The 14,798-nt window shown below is 32.4% G+C and overlaps 2 protein-coding genes across 2 annotated transcripts; both read left to right on the forward strand.

Moving 5' to 3' along the window:
* Positions 1–1,399: 1,399 nt before the first annotated feature.
* LOC132164389 (cyclic nucleotide-gated ion channel 1-like) lies at positions 1,400–5,600 on the forward strand. The gene is made up of 6 exons (XM_059574900.1): positions 1,400–1,714; positions 1,813–2,025; positions 2,535–2,812; positions 3,821–3,932; positions 4,520–4,804; positions 5,097–5,600. The coding sequence occupies exons 1-6, from the start codon at positions 1,418–1,420 to the stop codon at positions 5,553–5,555; spliced, it is 1,644 nt and encodes a 547-aa protein (XP_059430883.1). The 5' UTR covers positions 1,400–1,417; the 3' UTR covers positions 5,556–5,600.
* Positions 5,601–6,814: 1,214 nt separating this feature from the next.
* Positions 6,815–12,369, forward strand: LOC132164534 (cyclic nucleotide-gated ion channel 1-like). The gene is made up of 7 exons (XM_059575064.1): positions 6,815–7,098; positions 8,784–9,159; positions 9,285–9,494; positions 10,458–10,738; positions 11,104–11,215; positions 11,576–11,845; positions 11,944–12,369. Exons 1-7 carry the CDS (start codon positions 6,815–6,817, stop codon positions 12,367–12,369), a joined length of 1,959 nt encoding a protein of 652 aa, XP_059431047.1.
* The last annotated feature ends 2,429 nt before the right edge of the window (positions 12,370–14,798 follow it).

Consider the following 14,798-nt stretch of genomic DNA (forward strand, 5'->3'; position numbering starts at 1 on the left):
ATATTTTAAAAAAAAAATAATAATTTGAATTTAAGGGAAAATCTGAAATTTTATAAAAAAAGTTAGGGGTATAAACGTTATTGTATCACTTTTAACGTTTAAAATTTGACGGAGTAGTTCAAATTTATTGGAATTTGAAAGTTCAGGGGTCCAAATTTAGAGATTTCAAAATTCAGGATATGTCAAATCACATGGTAGTTCAGGGGTTTAAAGTAAAGTTTCCCCTTTTAAAAATCATATCAACTTGAGAAAACAATTAAAAAAACTCTAAAAAATAACTAAAATAGAGAATAAAATATAAAATCTTTTAGAGAGTGTATATAGAAAAACAGTAACTAAATTTTTTTTTTTTTTTTTTTGGGGGGACCACCGGCTAACGTGGTTTCCGCCTCTGATTTTGCAGCCGCCAGCCGTTTTGATCAAGTGGACCCTTGGCAGTATACTAGAACAAGACCGGAGGGAATGTCTAGTACTATATCACTAACGTACTTTTCTTGTATTCCTTAATCATATTATTTTGCTGGGAAGTTGCTAAGTTCCTTTTGGTCTAGTCTGGCTGCGTTGACCTTGTAATATAATATGAACATCGAGTTTTCATCAGTTGCCCAGAAAGACTCGAAGGACGCCTGTGAAAAAAAAACAATAAAGAAAGACTTGAAGATAAAGGAATAAACATCTATAAATGCGCGCGGCAGTTGCTCTTGCTTATTAGTTGCAGCTGCATGCAGAGTAGTCTTAAATCCTACAACAAATCCAATATTTGCTGCCACTCCGAATCACCATCATCTCCATTGCTCTCCTCGATCGATCGAGCTTATCAGGTTCATTTCATTATTGTTTATATAATCTCTAAAGAGACACAAATTTAGAACTATATATTATTATTTGTTCTTATTACATTTCCTAGACAACCGGACTTGTTTGGCCCCTTTTGACCCATGAAGTATCTATCTGATGCCAAGCATTAATGTTTTCTTGGTCTGAGTATTTCCATTGAGAATGCTATAAGTGATTTTTATCTGAGGTTGCACTTAGATTAATATGATTGAAAGTGGTGTTTGTCTAATCCGTTTTCCAATTTTTCGGGAATCTAAACTCATACTTTTGTTGTTCTAATAGCAGTTGGTGGGTTAGGGCGTTGTATCGTACGTTTATAAGCTTTAGTTATGAATAGTTGGCATAGGCTGAAGAAAGAGTCGAGGTTAGCACCTTCTACTTTTTCTTATTTTGTTTTTTGTTCGAATTCGACATAAATTTAATTACTTAATCAATATTTTAACTTCTTATGATCATCTGCAGGATCAGTATTATAGATAGTGAGAAGCAATCATGTTTCCAGGATGATGGAGGAGACTCAGGAGAGAAGATGACAAATATTAACCCAACGTGGGAGCCCATTTTGAAGTACTGGCTTGCGATGTTTGTACTGTTTGGTGTCATTACAGTACTATGTGTTGACCCTTTGTTCTTCTACCTTCCCGTAATCAACGAAAACGACCAGTGTATTGATTTGGATAATAGATTACAGATCACCGCTATTTGTTTGCGGTCGGTCTTCGATGTGATTTATGTTGCCAATATGATTTTCGGATTTCTTTTTCCTCGAAAAAGTAGTAATTTGGACAAGGATCGCGCTACTCCTGAGTTTAAAAAGACGTGCTTCAGGTACTTGGGCTTCGTAATTGACATCCTTGCTATTCTTCCAATCCCACAGGCAAGCGAGACTTTTTTGCTTCTAAACTTTTTTTTTTTTTGTCACTCATTTCCCTATTCAGTAGATCTTACACATGCTGCTTGTTGTAATTTGTCCAGGTTTTAGTTCCAATTATTTTAAAAAAAATGGGAAGCTCAAAACTTTTGGACGAAAGGAATATCCTAAAAGCCTTAGTTCTGTTGCAATATGTGCCAAGAGTTGTCCGAATCTACTTATCATGGACGAAACTTATCCAAAGTTCCAAAACACTTGCTAGAAGCATATGGATTCAAGCTGCCTTCAATTTTTTTGTATATATCCTTGCCAGCTATGTAAGTTTGATTATATCCCATCTTTATCTTTTAATGCTTATTTCAGTTTTTGCATTAATAAGTCGATTTTTTTCTCTCTAATTAACTTTATATTTCAAATGAAAATACCTTCATAATCACAAGCATACATTGCATGTGCTCCTCCTTTTTTTATCCATATATGTATAATTGTAATTATTTGTAATGAGTGGGTTACTTCTTCTTTTTTTTCTTTTTTTTTCTTCTTTTCTTTTCTATTTTGTTCATTCGGTTACATACAGATGTTAGGATTAGTTGTCTTCTGTAATTCGGGTATAAAGGGCCCAAAACCAATGAATAGGGAATATCGAGAAAATAATCAGCTAGAATTCATTTCTTCGCCGCCACCCCCCTCTCTCTCCTACAAAATTTACAGTCAAATTCGAAGCCCACTACATTTTCCTTTTAAGTGGAGGTAGTATTATTTATTTATTTTTGCTAGCATATCTGCAAAATTTACTCATCTTTATGAGTTTTGATGGTCTTTTAAGGTACTTGGAGCCTTTTGGTACTTTCTCTCTATCGAAAGACAGACGAATTGTTGGGACAAAGCCTGTATTGATCATGCATGTATCCCAGGTTCTTTTAGATGTGGTGGCAAATTACAAAATAACACATTTTTAGATGATTTTTGTCGTGTACAAACATTGAATACGACGCAGTTTGATTTTGGAATATTCCGTGAAGCCCTTGAATCTGGTGCTGTGTCTTCCACAAATATTCCACAAAAGATCATGTACTGTTTTTGGTGGGGCCTCCGAAATTTGAGGTTTGCATATATTGGACTCTTTATCGCTCTATAATAGTTTTTCTGTTAGAACTTTACTTAATCCCGTGAACTTTCTATCACTTTTATAATCCTCTTCTCAAAATTCAAAAACTTTCAATTTAATGTATCAAACTTTATAAAATTTGCAATCTCAGCAAGTTTTTTAAAGTTCGATACACTAAATTGAGAGTTTTTGAACTTTAGAGGGATGTACGTGAAGATTACAAAAACAATGGAAGTTTAGAGAAGTTAAATGAAGTGTTTTTTTTTTTTTTTTTTTTCAGTGTTTGTTATCAATAAGCATGTCATGTTGCAAGGAAAAAGTGATTGAAAAAAAAAAAAAAAAAAAAAAACCACCTTTTATTGACTCTTTAAAGGAAAAAGATTTTCTCTCAATTGAATTGGAGGAATTTATTTTAACTGTGTATAAAATTGTCTCTTTGCATGTGAGAATTACATAAATTTTTAATTATAAGGACAAAGTTTGAAGAAATTTTATTAAAAAAACATGCATTTCTTCATATACAAAGGGACACATATTATTTTAATTTTTTATACATCGGATTGGAGGAAGTTTTTCCAATTCAGTTTAAAGAAAAACTCTGTGCATCTTAATCACATAATGGAGTAGAACAACTTAAAAACCACTAATTACTAAGATGAATGATCTCAATAATTAAAATAAGGTTGCTTACAAATTTAATCCTAAAATTACTGAAAATTCCTTAAAAAAATTAAAAATTAAAATTGAGAGTTATTAGAAAACTCTAAAAAGGAAATAATATAAATTTTAAGTTTTTATAAAAAAAAACCCCCAAAAAATATAAAAGTACGTTCTCATATCACTAAGAAAACCCAAACAAAATCCTGATATTACGAGGAAAAAGAAAAAAGAAAAAGCCATCACATGGTCCTACTTCAAACATTCTTTGTGATGAAAATTAAGTTATTATTAATTAACTCTGTTATTATTATCTCATATATTAATATAGTTCTCCAATTGTGCAGTTCTCTCGGTCAAAACCTTGAAACAAGTAACTATCTCTGGGAAAACTTCTTCTCCATTTTTATTTTGATCTTTGGTTTACTACTGGTTTTGTATTTCATCGGTAGTGTGCAGGTTGGTGCTCTCCTACAATTTGATAGTTCTTTTTTTCATTCATCCTTTACGTTTTTTATTTCTTTTTTCTATTTTGAATTCTTTCTCTATTATACCTTCCTACAGTACTTGGTTCAAGTTTTTTCTAACGTAGATTGTACCATGAGATCAACTATTGTTTTAAGGAAGAAACTGCCATAACTATAACTTCATTGGTTACTTGTGCAAACTGTCACAACTTACAAGGGAGGATATGGCATGAACTAGCCAAAAATGTTCGGCCTTCTCTGTTGGGAAAAGGCATTAAAAGTTTCTCCTTCAAGTTTTGGCTATGTAATTTGTGTTATTTCTATTTTTTTGAAATTTAAGCTTAATAAGAGTTGAAAGTTTTCTACATAGACTAATTATTGTGTAGAAGTCTTGTAGATTCAAAATTTTTTGAAATTCAACAACAGATTTTATTAATTAGTAATTTTGATAGTTAAAAAGTTTTTCATTAGTTGTGAGAAGGTCAACTGTATATAAATATTAGTATGAAAATGTTAGTATAAATGATTAAATTCATTATTTTTTTTGTAATTTGATAAACCAAACTTGTTGTGTTGTAGACATACATACAGATGATAACTGAGAAGGCAACTCAGAAGGCGCAGATGGACGCTGAGAAGTTAGAGGAGATTGATCGCCAAATGAAAATTAAAAAATTAACCATACGGTTGTGGATATCTAGAAACCAGATTCCTGATTCTATGAAAGAGCAGATCTTCTCCTGCATAAAGCAAACACTGGAAAGAAACAAAGATTTTGATACGGAAAAACCGATCCATCATCTTTCCGGCAAAGATCTCTTAAAGGAGATTAAGCTTCATCTTTGCTTACCCCTACTAAGAAAAGTGAGTTTCTTTTTCTTTTTTTTAATTTATTTTTTTTCCTTTTCTTTTAAGCTTTTGGACAGAGTAAAAATAGCCATTCAATTGAATTAAACTATAATTATTTCTGTTTGGAAGAAAGAATGTAAAAAAATTAAATAAAAATGGCTGGACAAAATGATTTTATTTCAAATGAATTGAATATATATTTAAGGTGGAGTTGTACATGATCTAAGAACCCCATTTTAGCATTCATGTTGAACCCCATTTTTGTTATTATTCTCCTTGTTAATTTGAAATATATATATATATATAGGTGCAAGGCCTTAAAAATGAAAAGGAATACTTGCTTCGATCGATCTGCGAATCTCTCAAGCCATTGTACTACAACGAGGACAGCTACATTATCCGGGAGGGAGAGCCACTGAATGCGATGCTCTTCATCACACAAGGCAGTGTATGGTGCTTCAAAACCAGTAATGGAGAGAATGGTGAGGGCCCTCAATGTATTGAAAAAGGTGAGTTCTACGGAGAAGAACTTCTAGAGTGGGGGTTCAACGGCTCCCCCTCACCCAAACTATCAGACTACCCAATCTCCACAAAAACTGTCAAAACCTTTACAAAAGTTGAAGCCTTTGCGCTTACGGCCAATGACTTGAAAATATTAGTTGCCAGGCATTCCGACGCACTTTCTAATGCAAAAACGAAATTTACACAAGCAGCTCGGCGGTGCCTTAAGGAAAAGAAGAATGAAAATTCCACAGCACAACAGTAGTAGCAATCATGCATGTCTCATTGTCTTGGTGCTTCAAGACCACCTGTGCGGCACATTGTTGTTGAAAAAATGTAGTTTGTTAATTAATTAATAAAACTGTTGCTTTGAATTTCTGAATGGTGAAGGTATAATTAGGAAGTGAATTAAGAAAATGTTAATTAATTAAACTGTTGGGTTGCAACAAATATTTTGCATATTAAAAAGGAGAGTGATTGGCAATTGTCATGTGCAACCTCAATTATCAAGATTTTGATAAACGTGCAAGTTTTACTAGTTTACTACGTACGGTTTGAATTTTTTATTTCCTTTTTGCTTTGACTATTTATCTCTCGACTTTTCCATGCATGTATTATTAGAGCATTTCTAGTAAATGTTGTTATTTTAATTATTGAAAATATTACTCCTTTTTTTTTTCTTCTTTTTAATTTATTTTAACTACTAGTTTCTCGTTACACATTTCAACAAAGTATTTATTTTAACTCTCTACTCTAATTAAATATTATTTTTATTGTTTTTATTTTCGTTAAGGGAGAGGGCTGAGAGAGAGAAATGAGAGAGAAAAAAGAATAAAAAAATTCTACAAGTGCCTGCCGGAACTCCAAAAATAATTATACTAACTAAATTTTAAAAAAACTTTTATTTTAAAGTGACAGTCGGAGATGCTCTTGCGACGGGGTTTTGAGGTTTGTTAAATAAGACAATACTGATATGAAAAACATCTGTCTATTATATTGAAAAATATGGCAAGAAATCCATATTGTATAGTTGACTTCATTTCTCTTATTTCCCACTTGCAATTGCAACATATATCGAGGTCTTCGTCAATTAGCAAATTGCATTTTCTGTCATATTATTTTTATGGGAAGCCACCAATTAAGTTTGACTTGTCCAATACATGTTTCCAGTACTAGCTAATAAAAAACTACATGTTAACAAAACTGCCAATTTTAATTAGCTTACCAACGTGATTTTGAAATATATTAAATTTCCATCGGGTGCTAATTAAGAAGACAAAAAATAATTAAATAAAGGCTTGAGATATAGAGTATTGTTGATTAGACTTGAATACAAGTTACAATAATTACAATTAATACTGAAATGAAATCTAATTATGATATAAAATCAAATATTTCGTAATATATTTTAACAACCGAAAACATGGTACGGTGCCCACGAATACGTGAAAGTTGCAACCAAGTGGGCTTTCCAGGTGAGGAAATTGCCACACCCAAGTTAGTTTACTAATAGCAAAATGAGGTATGGGGCTGAGACTCTTGAGAGTTGTGGTTTATCACTTTACTGGGAGGCAGAGGATGAAAGATCGCGAAGGGACAGCAAGAAAAACAGGGGATGAAGACGTAATTTGTCTTTCCGACGCTCTTGATACCATAAAGAATGCAAGACACGCTTTTGTTTTGGAAATTGTTGTCCACTCTGCTGTCCTTCAACGTGTACAATATTACATAATTAAGGAGAAATCCCAGTCAGTTATTCAAGATGAAATCCCTGGTTTGCAAGAAGATGCTTATTTACTGCATGCTGTGTAAAATACTGACGTGACAGCTGTTTATTGGAGGGATAATGACAGCTCCCTTAAACGATCGGATTTAAACTTAAATTGTGTTGGGTGTTTTTAGCTGGCGTAGTTGACTTTGGAATAAATAAAACTTTGTTCGGTAGGTAAGAAAAGAAAAGAAATTAAAGAAAGACTTGAGGGATAAGACTATATTTGTAGTTAATGGTTGACTAAACTAGCAAGTATCTATAAGAAGAGCAAAAAAATGTTGATTACCTGCATCTGCAGTTTCACAGGTTAATCTAAAACCCTACAACAAAGTCCACTCTCCGCCACTCTTTGCTTTCTCCAAAACCTGGTATCACTCTCGCTCAGTCCCTCGACTTTATAAGGTTCAATTCATTTTCTTTCTCTCTTATGCTGCGTATGCAGTTTAACAATGATATGTCTTTTGCTTCTGCACTGAAAATTTTCATATTTTCCAGGAATTTTGTGGTTGATTAATCCACAATTTGGACGTTTTGTCTTCGATAAACTTTAGTTATGAGCTAACGTGGGCATGCCACCCATTTTCTCTACATAACCTGTGGATTCTCCGCACTTCTTATTTTTGTGAGCTCTCTAGTTTTCTATCTTATACAAATTCTATTTGAACATGGAGCTTATGATATACAACAAATTAATTAATGGATATATCATATAGACAAGACAATGCTACAGCGATTCCGTTTTCTTTTAAATTATTCTTTAATTGAATTGAGGAACTCATATTTACTTTTAATCAACTAGCTAGTAAAGTATTCTCAAGGTTAGATTTTTTTACTTTTTGGTCTTTTCATTTTTCTAAATTTTTATTTCTTTACTTCCCACGTGCTAGTATTGCAATGTTTTGATAATGGATTTAATTTTTTTTTTTGGTTCCTTTTACTGATTAGATATCCATCTTTGGCGTTGTTTTCTTGGTCTGACCATTTCTATTGAAATTGGTAAAAGTAATTTTAAGAAAATCTTTGTTATTTCATTATCATGCATGCATGTCTTATGCTGCGTGCACAGTTTTACAGAGAAACTTTTTTTTTTTGCTCCTGCTCTGAAAAAATTCCTAGATATGGTGCACAATATGGGGTGATTGCACTCAAGAAATCTTGATGAAAAATGGTGTACATTGTCGTCTTTCTAATCAATTTTCCATTTTTTTAGGAACCAGAATTAATTCAGCTTTTTGTGGCACTAAAAGAAGTTCGTGGGGTCTATTAATATATAATTTGGAGGTTGGTTCTTCATTTTGGACATTATATATATCACCAATTGATAAGCTTTAGTTATGAGTCAACGCTGTCGTCAGCAAGATAATGGGGAGATAAGCTTAATTATGAGTGAACGCCAGCATCAGCAAGAGGAGAATGGGTATGCATGTTACCTCTACATTAATTGATACGATAATTACAATTGTAAACATTTTTCACTGATTCTGTTTTAGCCTATTTAACATTTTTTTGGGCTCTTGCCCAACTATAAATGAAGAAAAGGAGGCCGAGAAACCCCAATACAATCATTTAGTAGTGGCATATATAAGCCTCCATGGGACTATAAAAAAGTATTTAAATTCTCTAGCTAGACGCGGGCCTCTCTATTGAAGAAAGAAAATGATATAAAAAATATTAACTCGATATATTATTTTGCTTGTTATATTTAATATTCTGCTTGATCAGGAATTCGGATTTTGAGAAGCAATCTGGTGGCCAAGATGACTCAAAGGGAGCTTCCATGTTTAAGTACTGGCATTGGAAGTTTCTAGTGTTGTGTGGGATTGCAGTACTATGTGTGGACCCTTTGTTCTTGTACCTTCCTGTGATCAACCACGATGACAAGTGTCTTATGTTAGATAGAAGATTAATGATCACAGCTCTTGGCTTCCGATTGTTCTTCGATTTTATTTACGTTGGGAATATCATTTTGGGATACTTTAATCGTAGACATGGAGGGACTGGGTTAAAGCCATATGATCGCCAACCTTGGCAAATAATAAAGAGGTATTTGAGGACGTACTTCGCAATTGACATCCTCGCTATTCTTCCAATCCCACAAGTAATTAAGGGAAACATTTTTGCTAATTCTAAACTGTTTTTTGTGAATTTCTTTTTCTTTTTCCAGCAATTTCTTTCCCTGTATTAATTAGTACATCGTACGCATGCTGTTTGTAATTTGTCCAGGTTTTAGTTCCATTTATTTTCTCAAAATTGACGAGATCGAAATTTTTGGACTTAAGGAAGATCCTAAACCTCTTTGTTCTCTTGCAATATGTGCCAAGAGTTCTTCGAATCTACCTATCATGGACGAAACATGTTAAAAGTTCCGAGTTCGCTAGAAGAGTATGGATTAAAGCTGCATTCAATATTTTTCAATATATCCTTGCCAGCCATGTAAGTTTGACGACTAATATCCCATCTTAATTTTTTTAATGCTTATTTCAGTTTTACCTTACGAAGCAGAAGTTATTTATTTGAATCTCCCTCCTCATTTCTTTTTCTTTGTATGAACTTGTCAAAAAAAAAAAAAAATTATTCAAATTTTACATGGTCGTGAGCACATGTTCGTGATATTCTAATTAAGCACATGATCGTGATACTCTAAACAAATTAATGAGCTTTTAGAATTTTTTTTACTTGTTTACTAGAATCTTGTACATGTTAATAGGATTTTTTCAATAATTATGCTGTATATGATTCCATATGTTATTTGAATTTTTTAAAAGACATGTCAACATTAACTTTATATACACCATTAGATGCACAAATTTTAAATTCTAACCATAAAATGGATATTATCAATTTCATTTCAAATAAAGAGGATACATATAATCCTTAGATTGCAGTAGGTATATATATATATAGAGAGATGATCATGGAAATGTTGGGCCAGACTACTGCCTATGTTTTGAGTTAAATTAATATCTCAAGCAACAAGTAGAAGAAAAAAAAAAAAAAAACCACACAAGCAATTAATCAAATACCAGTAGAGAAACACAAGAAATAAAGAAAACGTCATGAAAAACCATTTAGTATAGATATGTAACGTCCGGATCCCACAACTGGTACACAAAACATATTTTTTCTCCTTATAACAATTTCACAAGTATTCATCTTCAATAACTCTCATAGGTTAACCGAGGCATATATATTCCTTAATATAGCAAAACCAATACCGCAACAAAGTCCCCATTTTAAATACTACCACACCTTATGAGCCCAGCTGCTTCTCATAGCATTACTATTTTTTCTATTTTCCTTTTAAGTGGAAGCAGTGTTTTCTCCTTTTCTTTTTTTTTTTTTTTTAGCATATCTGCAGAATTTACTCATCCTTAAAGAGTCTTGCTGGTCTTTTAGGTACTTGGTGGCCTTTGGTACTTTTTCTCTATCCAACGAGAGACGGCATGCTGGCACTTAGCATGTGAAAATCATATTGGATGTACTCAAAGTTCTTTTAAATGTGGTCACAATTTAGAAAATTACACATTTTTAGATGATGCTTGCCCGGTACAAATACCAAATAAAACGCTCGTTGATTTTGGAATATTCCTTGATGCCATTCAATCTGGTACTGTGACGTCCACAAATATTCCACAAAAGATCATGTACTGTTTCTGGTGGGGCCTACGAAATTTGAGGTTTGCACATATTGGACTCTTTGTTGCCCTATAATAGTTTTTATCAGACATAAATTAGTTACAAACCAATTCGTAACTAATTCATACAACCAGTCTAATAAATTGTCAAGTGTCCTTAGCATGTAAGAAATGCATTTTTTTTTTTTTTTTTGTTATAATAGCATGTGCTTCTTACATGCTTTTTTAATACAATTAGAAATACATGTCATTTTAATAGGCTGATTTGTATGAATTAACTAAAATCCAGTTTGTAGCTAATTAATTGCAGTTCCTTTTTATCGGTGTTTGTATTAATAAGCATGTCATGTTACACATTGATTAATTAGGTTATTATCTCATACATTATACTTCTTCAATTTTTGTAGTTCTCTTGGTCAAAACCTTCAAACAAGTACTTATTTCTGGGAAAACTGCTTCGCAGTTTTTATTTCGATCTATGGTTTGCTACTGTTTTTATACTTCATCGGTAATGCACAGGTTGGTGCTCGACATCTTTAATTTTTGGTTTTTAAGATTCAAGACCGTTATTCATACAATTAGGTGTGTCATTATCAGAATTAGATCAAATGGTTTCTGTGTGCACAAAAGAAAACACAACATGCTCTTATGTACCGGGACAAATAATATTCTAAAAGGCCAACTTAAAAGTTTATGATGCCCAAAAGTTTCGATACTTCTTACAATTAATAATATGTTGAAATATTCAAATTCGTCCTATATATGGTACAATTAATAGTTCTAGTACTTAGTTATTAGTGTACATGTTTATAAAAATTAGTGAACAATTAAATATAAAAATGTTTTTCAGTGATTTGATAAACCAAATTTGTGTAACAGACATACATACAAATAGCAACTGAGAAGGCTGCTAATAAGGCTAAAAAGTTGGACGAGATTGAATGTGAAATGGGACTTATAAAAACAAGAGTAGAGTCCTGGATGGCTAGAAACCATCTCCCTCACAATATGAAAGAGCCAATCATCAGCTGCATACGACAGAGACTGAAAGAAAACAAAGATTTTGATATGGACAAACTCATCTCCCATCTTTCTAAAGATCTTGTAACAGAGATTAAGCACCATCTTTGTTTACCCTTGCTACAAAAAGTGAGTTTTTTTTTTTTTTTTTTTTGAATATTCATACACCCTCATATAAATAATCATTTCTATAATATTGGACTTGTTCTCGATTGTTTGCAAGCTAGATTCCAATACTTGAAAATCAAGGTGAAAATCTGCTGGAACGGATCTGCGAATCTCTCAAGCCAAAGAACTACAATGAGGACAGCTACATTCTCCGGGAGGGAGAACCAGTTACTGCGATGGTCTTCACCACGCAAGGCAGTGTATGGTGCTTCAAAACCAGTAGTGATGAGAATGGTGACGGCGTTGATCATCAGTCTATTGATAAATTTGAGATGTACGGAGAAGAACTTCTACAATGGTTGAACCACTCCCCCTTGCATAAAAAAATGCTCCCAATTACCTCCGCCAAAACTGTCAGAACCCACTCAAAAGTTGAAACCTTTGCTCTAACGGCCAATGACTTGAAACATCTAGTTCCCATGCATACCAGAGCAGCAGAAGCTACAAAAGGGTTTGTACAAGGAGTTATACGGCACCTTAATTAAGGAAAAGAAGAATATAAATTTCTCCCAAAATGGCTAAGCAGAACAGTACTAGCAGCCTATTGGAAAATTCAAGACTAGCTGTGCCACACACATCTTTAGTTTTTCAGTACTGTTAATGTTAACGGTCGCCACTTTCAACATCTTGATCATGTTTTTGTTTTTCTAGTCATCTTAATTTGTACCTCCTTTTCCCCATGTTTTTCTTTACGCAATAAATTAATCAAGCTAGTCTTATTTTTGATGTCATTATTAGTTCTTCATATTAAATTCCCTTTTTTAATCTTTAATTGTATATGTTAAATATATTGGAGAGAGCGGAAGAAGGAGAGAGAGAGCCGAAGTATAGGACTACATTGTATTGAGTCTGATATATTATGATGATTACATAAGTCTTTATATATAAAGAGTGATAAGCAATAAACTCTAAACTAATTAAGATAAGGAATAAAACTAAAAAAATTTCTAATGGTATAAAGTTTAGGGTTTAAGATTTAGGCATTGACCCTCATATAATTATTGGATATTAAAAATGAAAAGGAAAAGAAGAAGGAAAAAGAAAAGGAAAGGGATAGGTCTGAAGCGAGACCCAGCTGCGCAACACGTAGGAAATTATGATCGAGTAAAGAAGTGCCAAAAAAGTGGGAATAACAAACCAACGGTAGTGGGCGAAGCTACAACCTGATACCCTAATCAATGGTAGTGGGCCAAGTTTTCATTTGCCAACTAAAAACTACTACCGGAAAGTTTTTAATTGCAACGTGATCTCCGTGGTAATTTTGTTAATTCACGGATTGTTTTCAAGTTAGAGCAATGAGGGAAAGGAGAAGATGAATTCGTAAGAAAGGATGAGATATTATAGCAAGTTAGGTTGCACTCATTTATTGAAGAGTGCCTAGACATAAAATACAAAAAAAAAAATTACATAAGCTCTTACTATGCACACCTTTTATTTTATTTTTATTATTATTATTTTTTTGACATTGTAACTTCTACTTTATGAAGTATAGTGATTTTCATCCAATTGAGTTACCACTAGAAGACATTTACACACACCTTTTAACTCTTTACTTCTAAATTAGGGTCATTTTGTGTACCCATATTTAAGGTTAAACTCCAGATTCCTGCAACACACGACCCTACCACACAGATAAGATAAGTCAAGATCGACTTTTCCGTGGGGTGTAACCTCAAAAAGAATATTTATTTTTGTCCAAAAGAATCTGATAAAGTTAACCACCAAATTTCAAAGCCTTAATCACTTGAGATGAGGGTTTCGTAATTGTGAAAACAATCCGAACAAAAAAAAAAAAAAAAATTACAAAGAAATAAGAGAACAAAAGACTTAAGAAATTACAACAAATAAAAACAAAAAAATTAAACCAAAATCTGATAATTGGCGTTAGCGCAATATGTTTACATCCACACACTAAAGTCCTATAAACTATATTTAGTCTTTTTTTGAATGATTTGATTGACATAAAGGACTTTATTATATAGAGGCTAAATGAAAAGAGCTAAGCAATGTGGGACAAAACCCGGCCACTTATATAGAAACAAAGGAAGAGGGACTTCTTGTAGTTTAACATAGCCAACCCTTTGAAATTATTTTACAATAATATTGTACTTAAATGGATTGATCCCACCCCACGAGTTGATTACTTAAAATGGGTTGATTACTTAATATTATTATAAAGATAAAAAGTACTGCCATTTTGGTCGAGGGCATTACGCATTTTGTCCTCCATCTGTTCTATGACTTCAGCAACAATGACGTCAATTAGCAAATTACACAACAACTTACGGATACATATGTCAATTACCTTTAACTCCATCGCCATAGATATGAGTAATCGTAGAAATCTCTATAGTGATTAGTCTCATGTAGTGGACTTTTTTATACTAACGGGCCTTAAGCCTAAGCTCCAGATATTCATATCTCAACAACTAACAATACTCAATGTTGGGTTTAGATTTAGGTAAAATGTAAAATCAGTTTATTTGATCTGTAATTAGCTCAATGTAATATCAAAATAAATTTAAAGGTTTCTAAGGTATGTTAAAAAAAATAATTTAATTTCTTCAACCAAATTTCATATATTAATTTAACAGATTTTGATAACGTGATATATTAAAGCGAATAAAATTGTGACACATGTCCTATTTAATTAAGTTTAACACTAACAAATTAAATTTGTTAAATTAATTGACAAAATTTGAGTGTAAAAATTAAATTGTTTATTTAGTATACCTCAGAAATCTTTGAATTTATTTTAATACTATAAGGAGCTAATTATAAGTCAAGTAAATCACATTTTTCCTTTAGTTTTAATCTTTTCATTTCTTATTTTACTTTTTACTTAACTACTCAAATATATATTGCAATTTCCAAGTTTTATCTATGAGCATAATATTATTGCCTGGTTGGATGG

The sequence above is a fragment of the Corylus avellana genome, chromosome ca1 (genome assembly GCF_901000735.1).
Source record: "Corylus avellana chromosome ca1, CavTom2PMs-1.0".
Classification (NCBI taxonomy): Eukaryota; Viridiplantae; Streptophyta; class Magnoliopsida; order Fagales; family Betulaceae; genus Corylus; species Corylus avellana.

Coding starts and splice junctions, on each gene's coding strand:
- LOC132164389 (XM_059574900.1), top strand. CDS start 1,418: ATGTTTGTACTGTTTGGTGTCATTACAGTACTATGTGTTGACCCTTTG. Junction 2,026..2,534: donor TATATATCCTTGCCAGCTAT/GTAAGTTTGATT, acceptor TGGTCTTTTAAG/GTACTTGGAGCCTTTTGGTA. Junction 4,805..5,096: donor GCTTACCCCTACTAAGAAAA/GTGAGTTTCTTT, acceptor ATATATATATAG/GTGCAAGGCCTTAAAAATGA.
- LOC132164534 (XM_059575064.1), top strand. CDS start 6,815: ATGGGGCTGAGACTCTTGAGAGTTGTGGTTTATCACTTTACTGGGAGG. Junction 9,495..10,457: donor AATATATCCTTGCCAGCCAT/GTAAGTTTGACG, acceptor CTGGTCTTTTAG/GTACTTGGTGGCCTTTGGTA. Junction 10,739..11,103: donor TGGGGCCTACGAAATTTGAG/GTTTGCACATAT, acceptor CAATTTTTGTAG/TTCTCTTGGTCAAAACCTTC.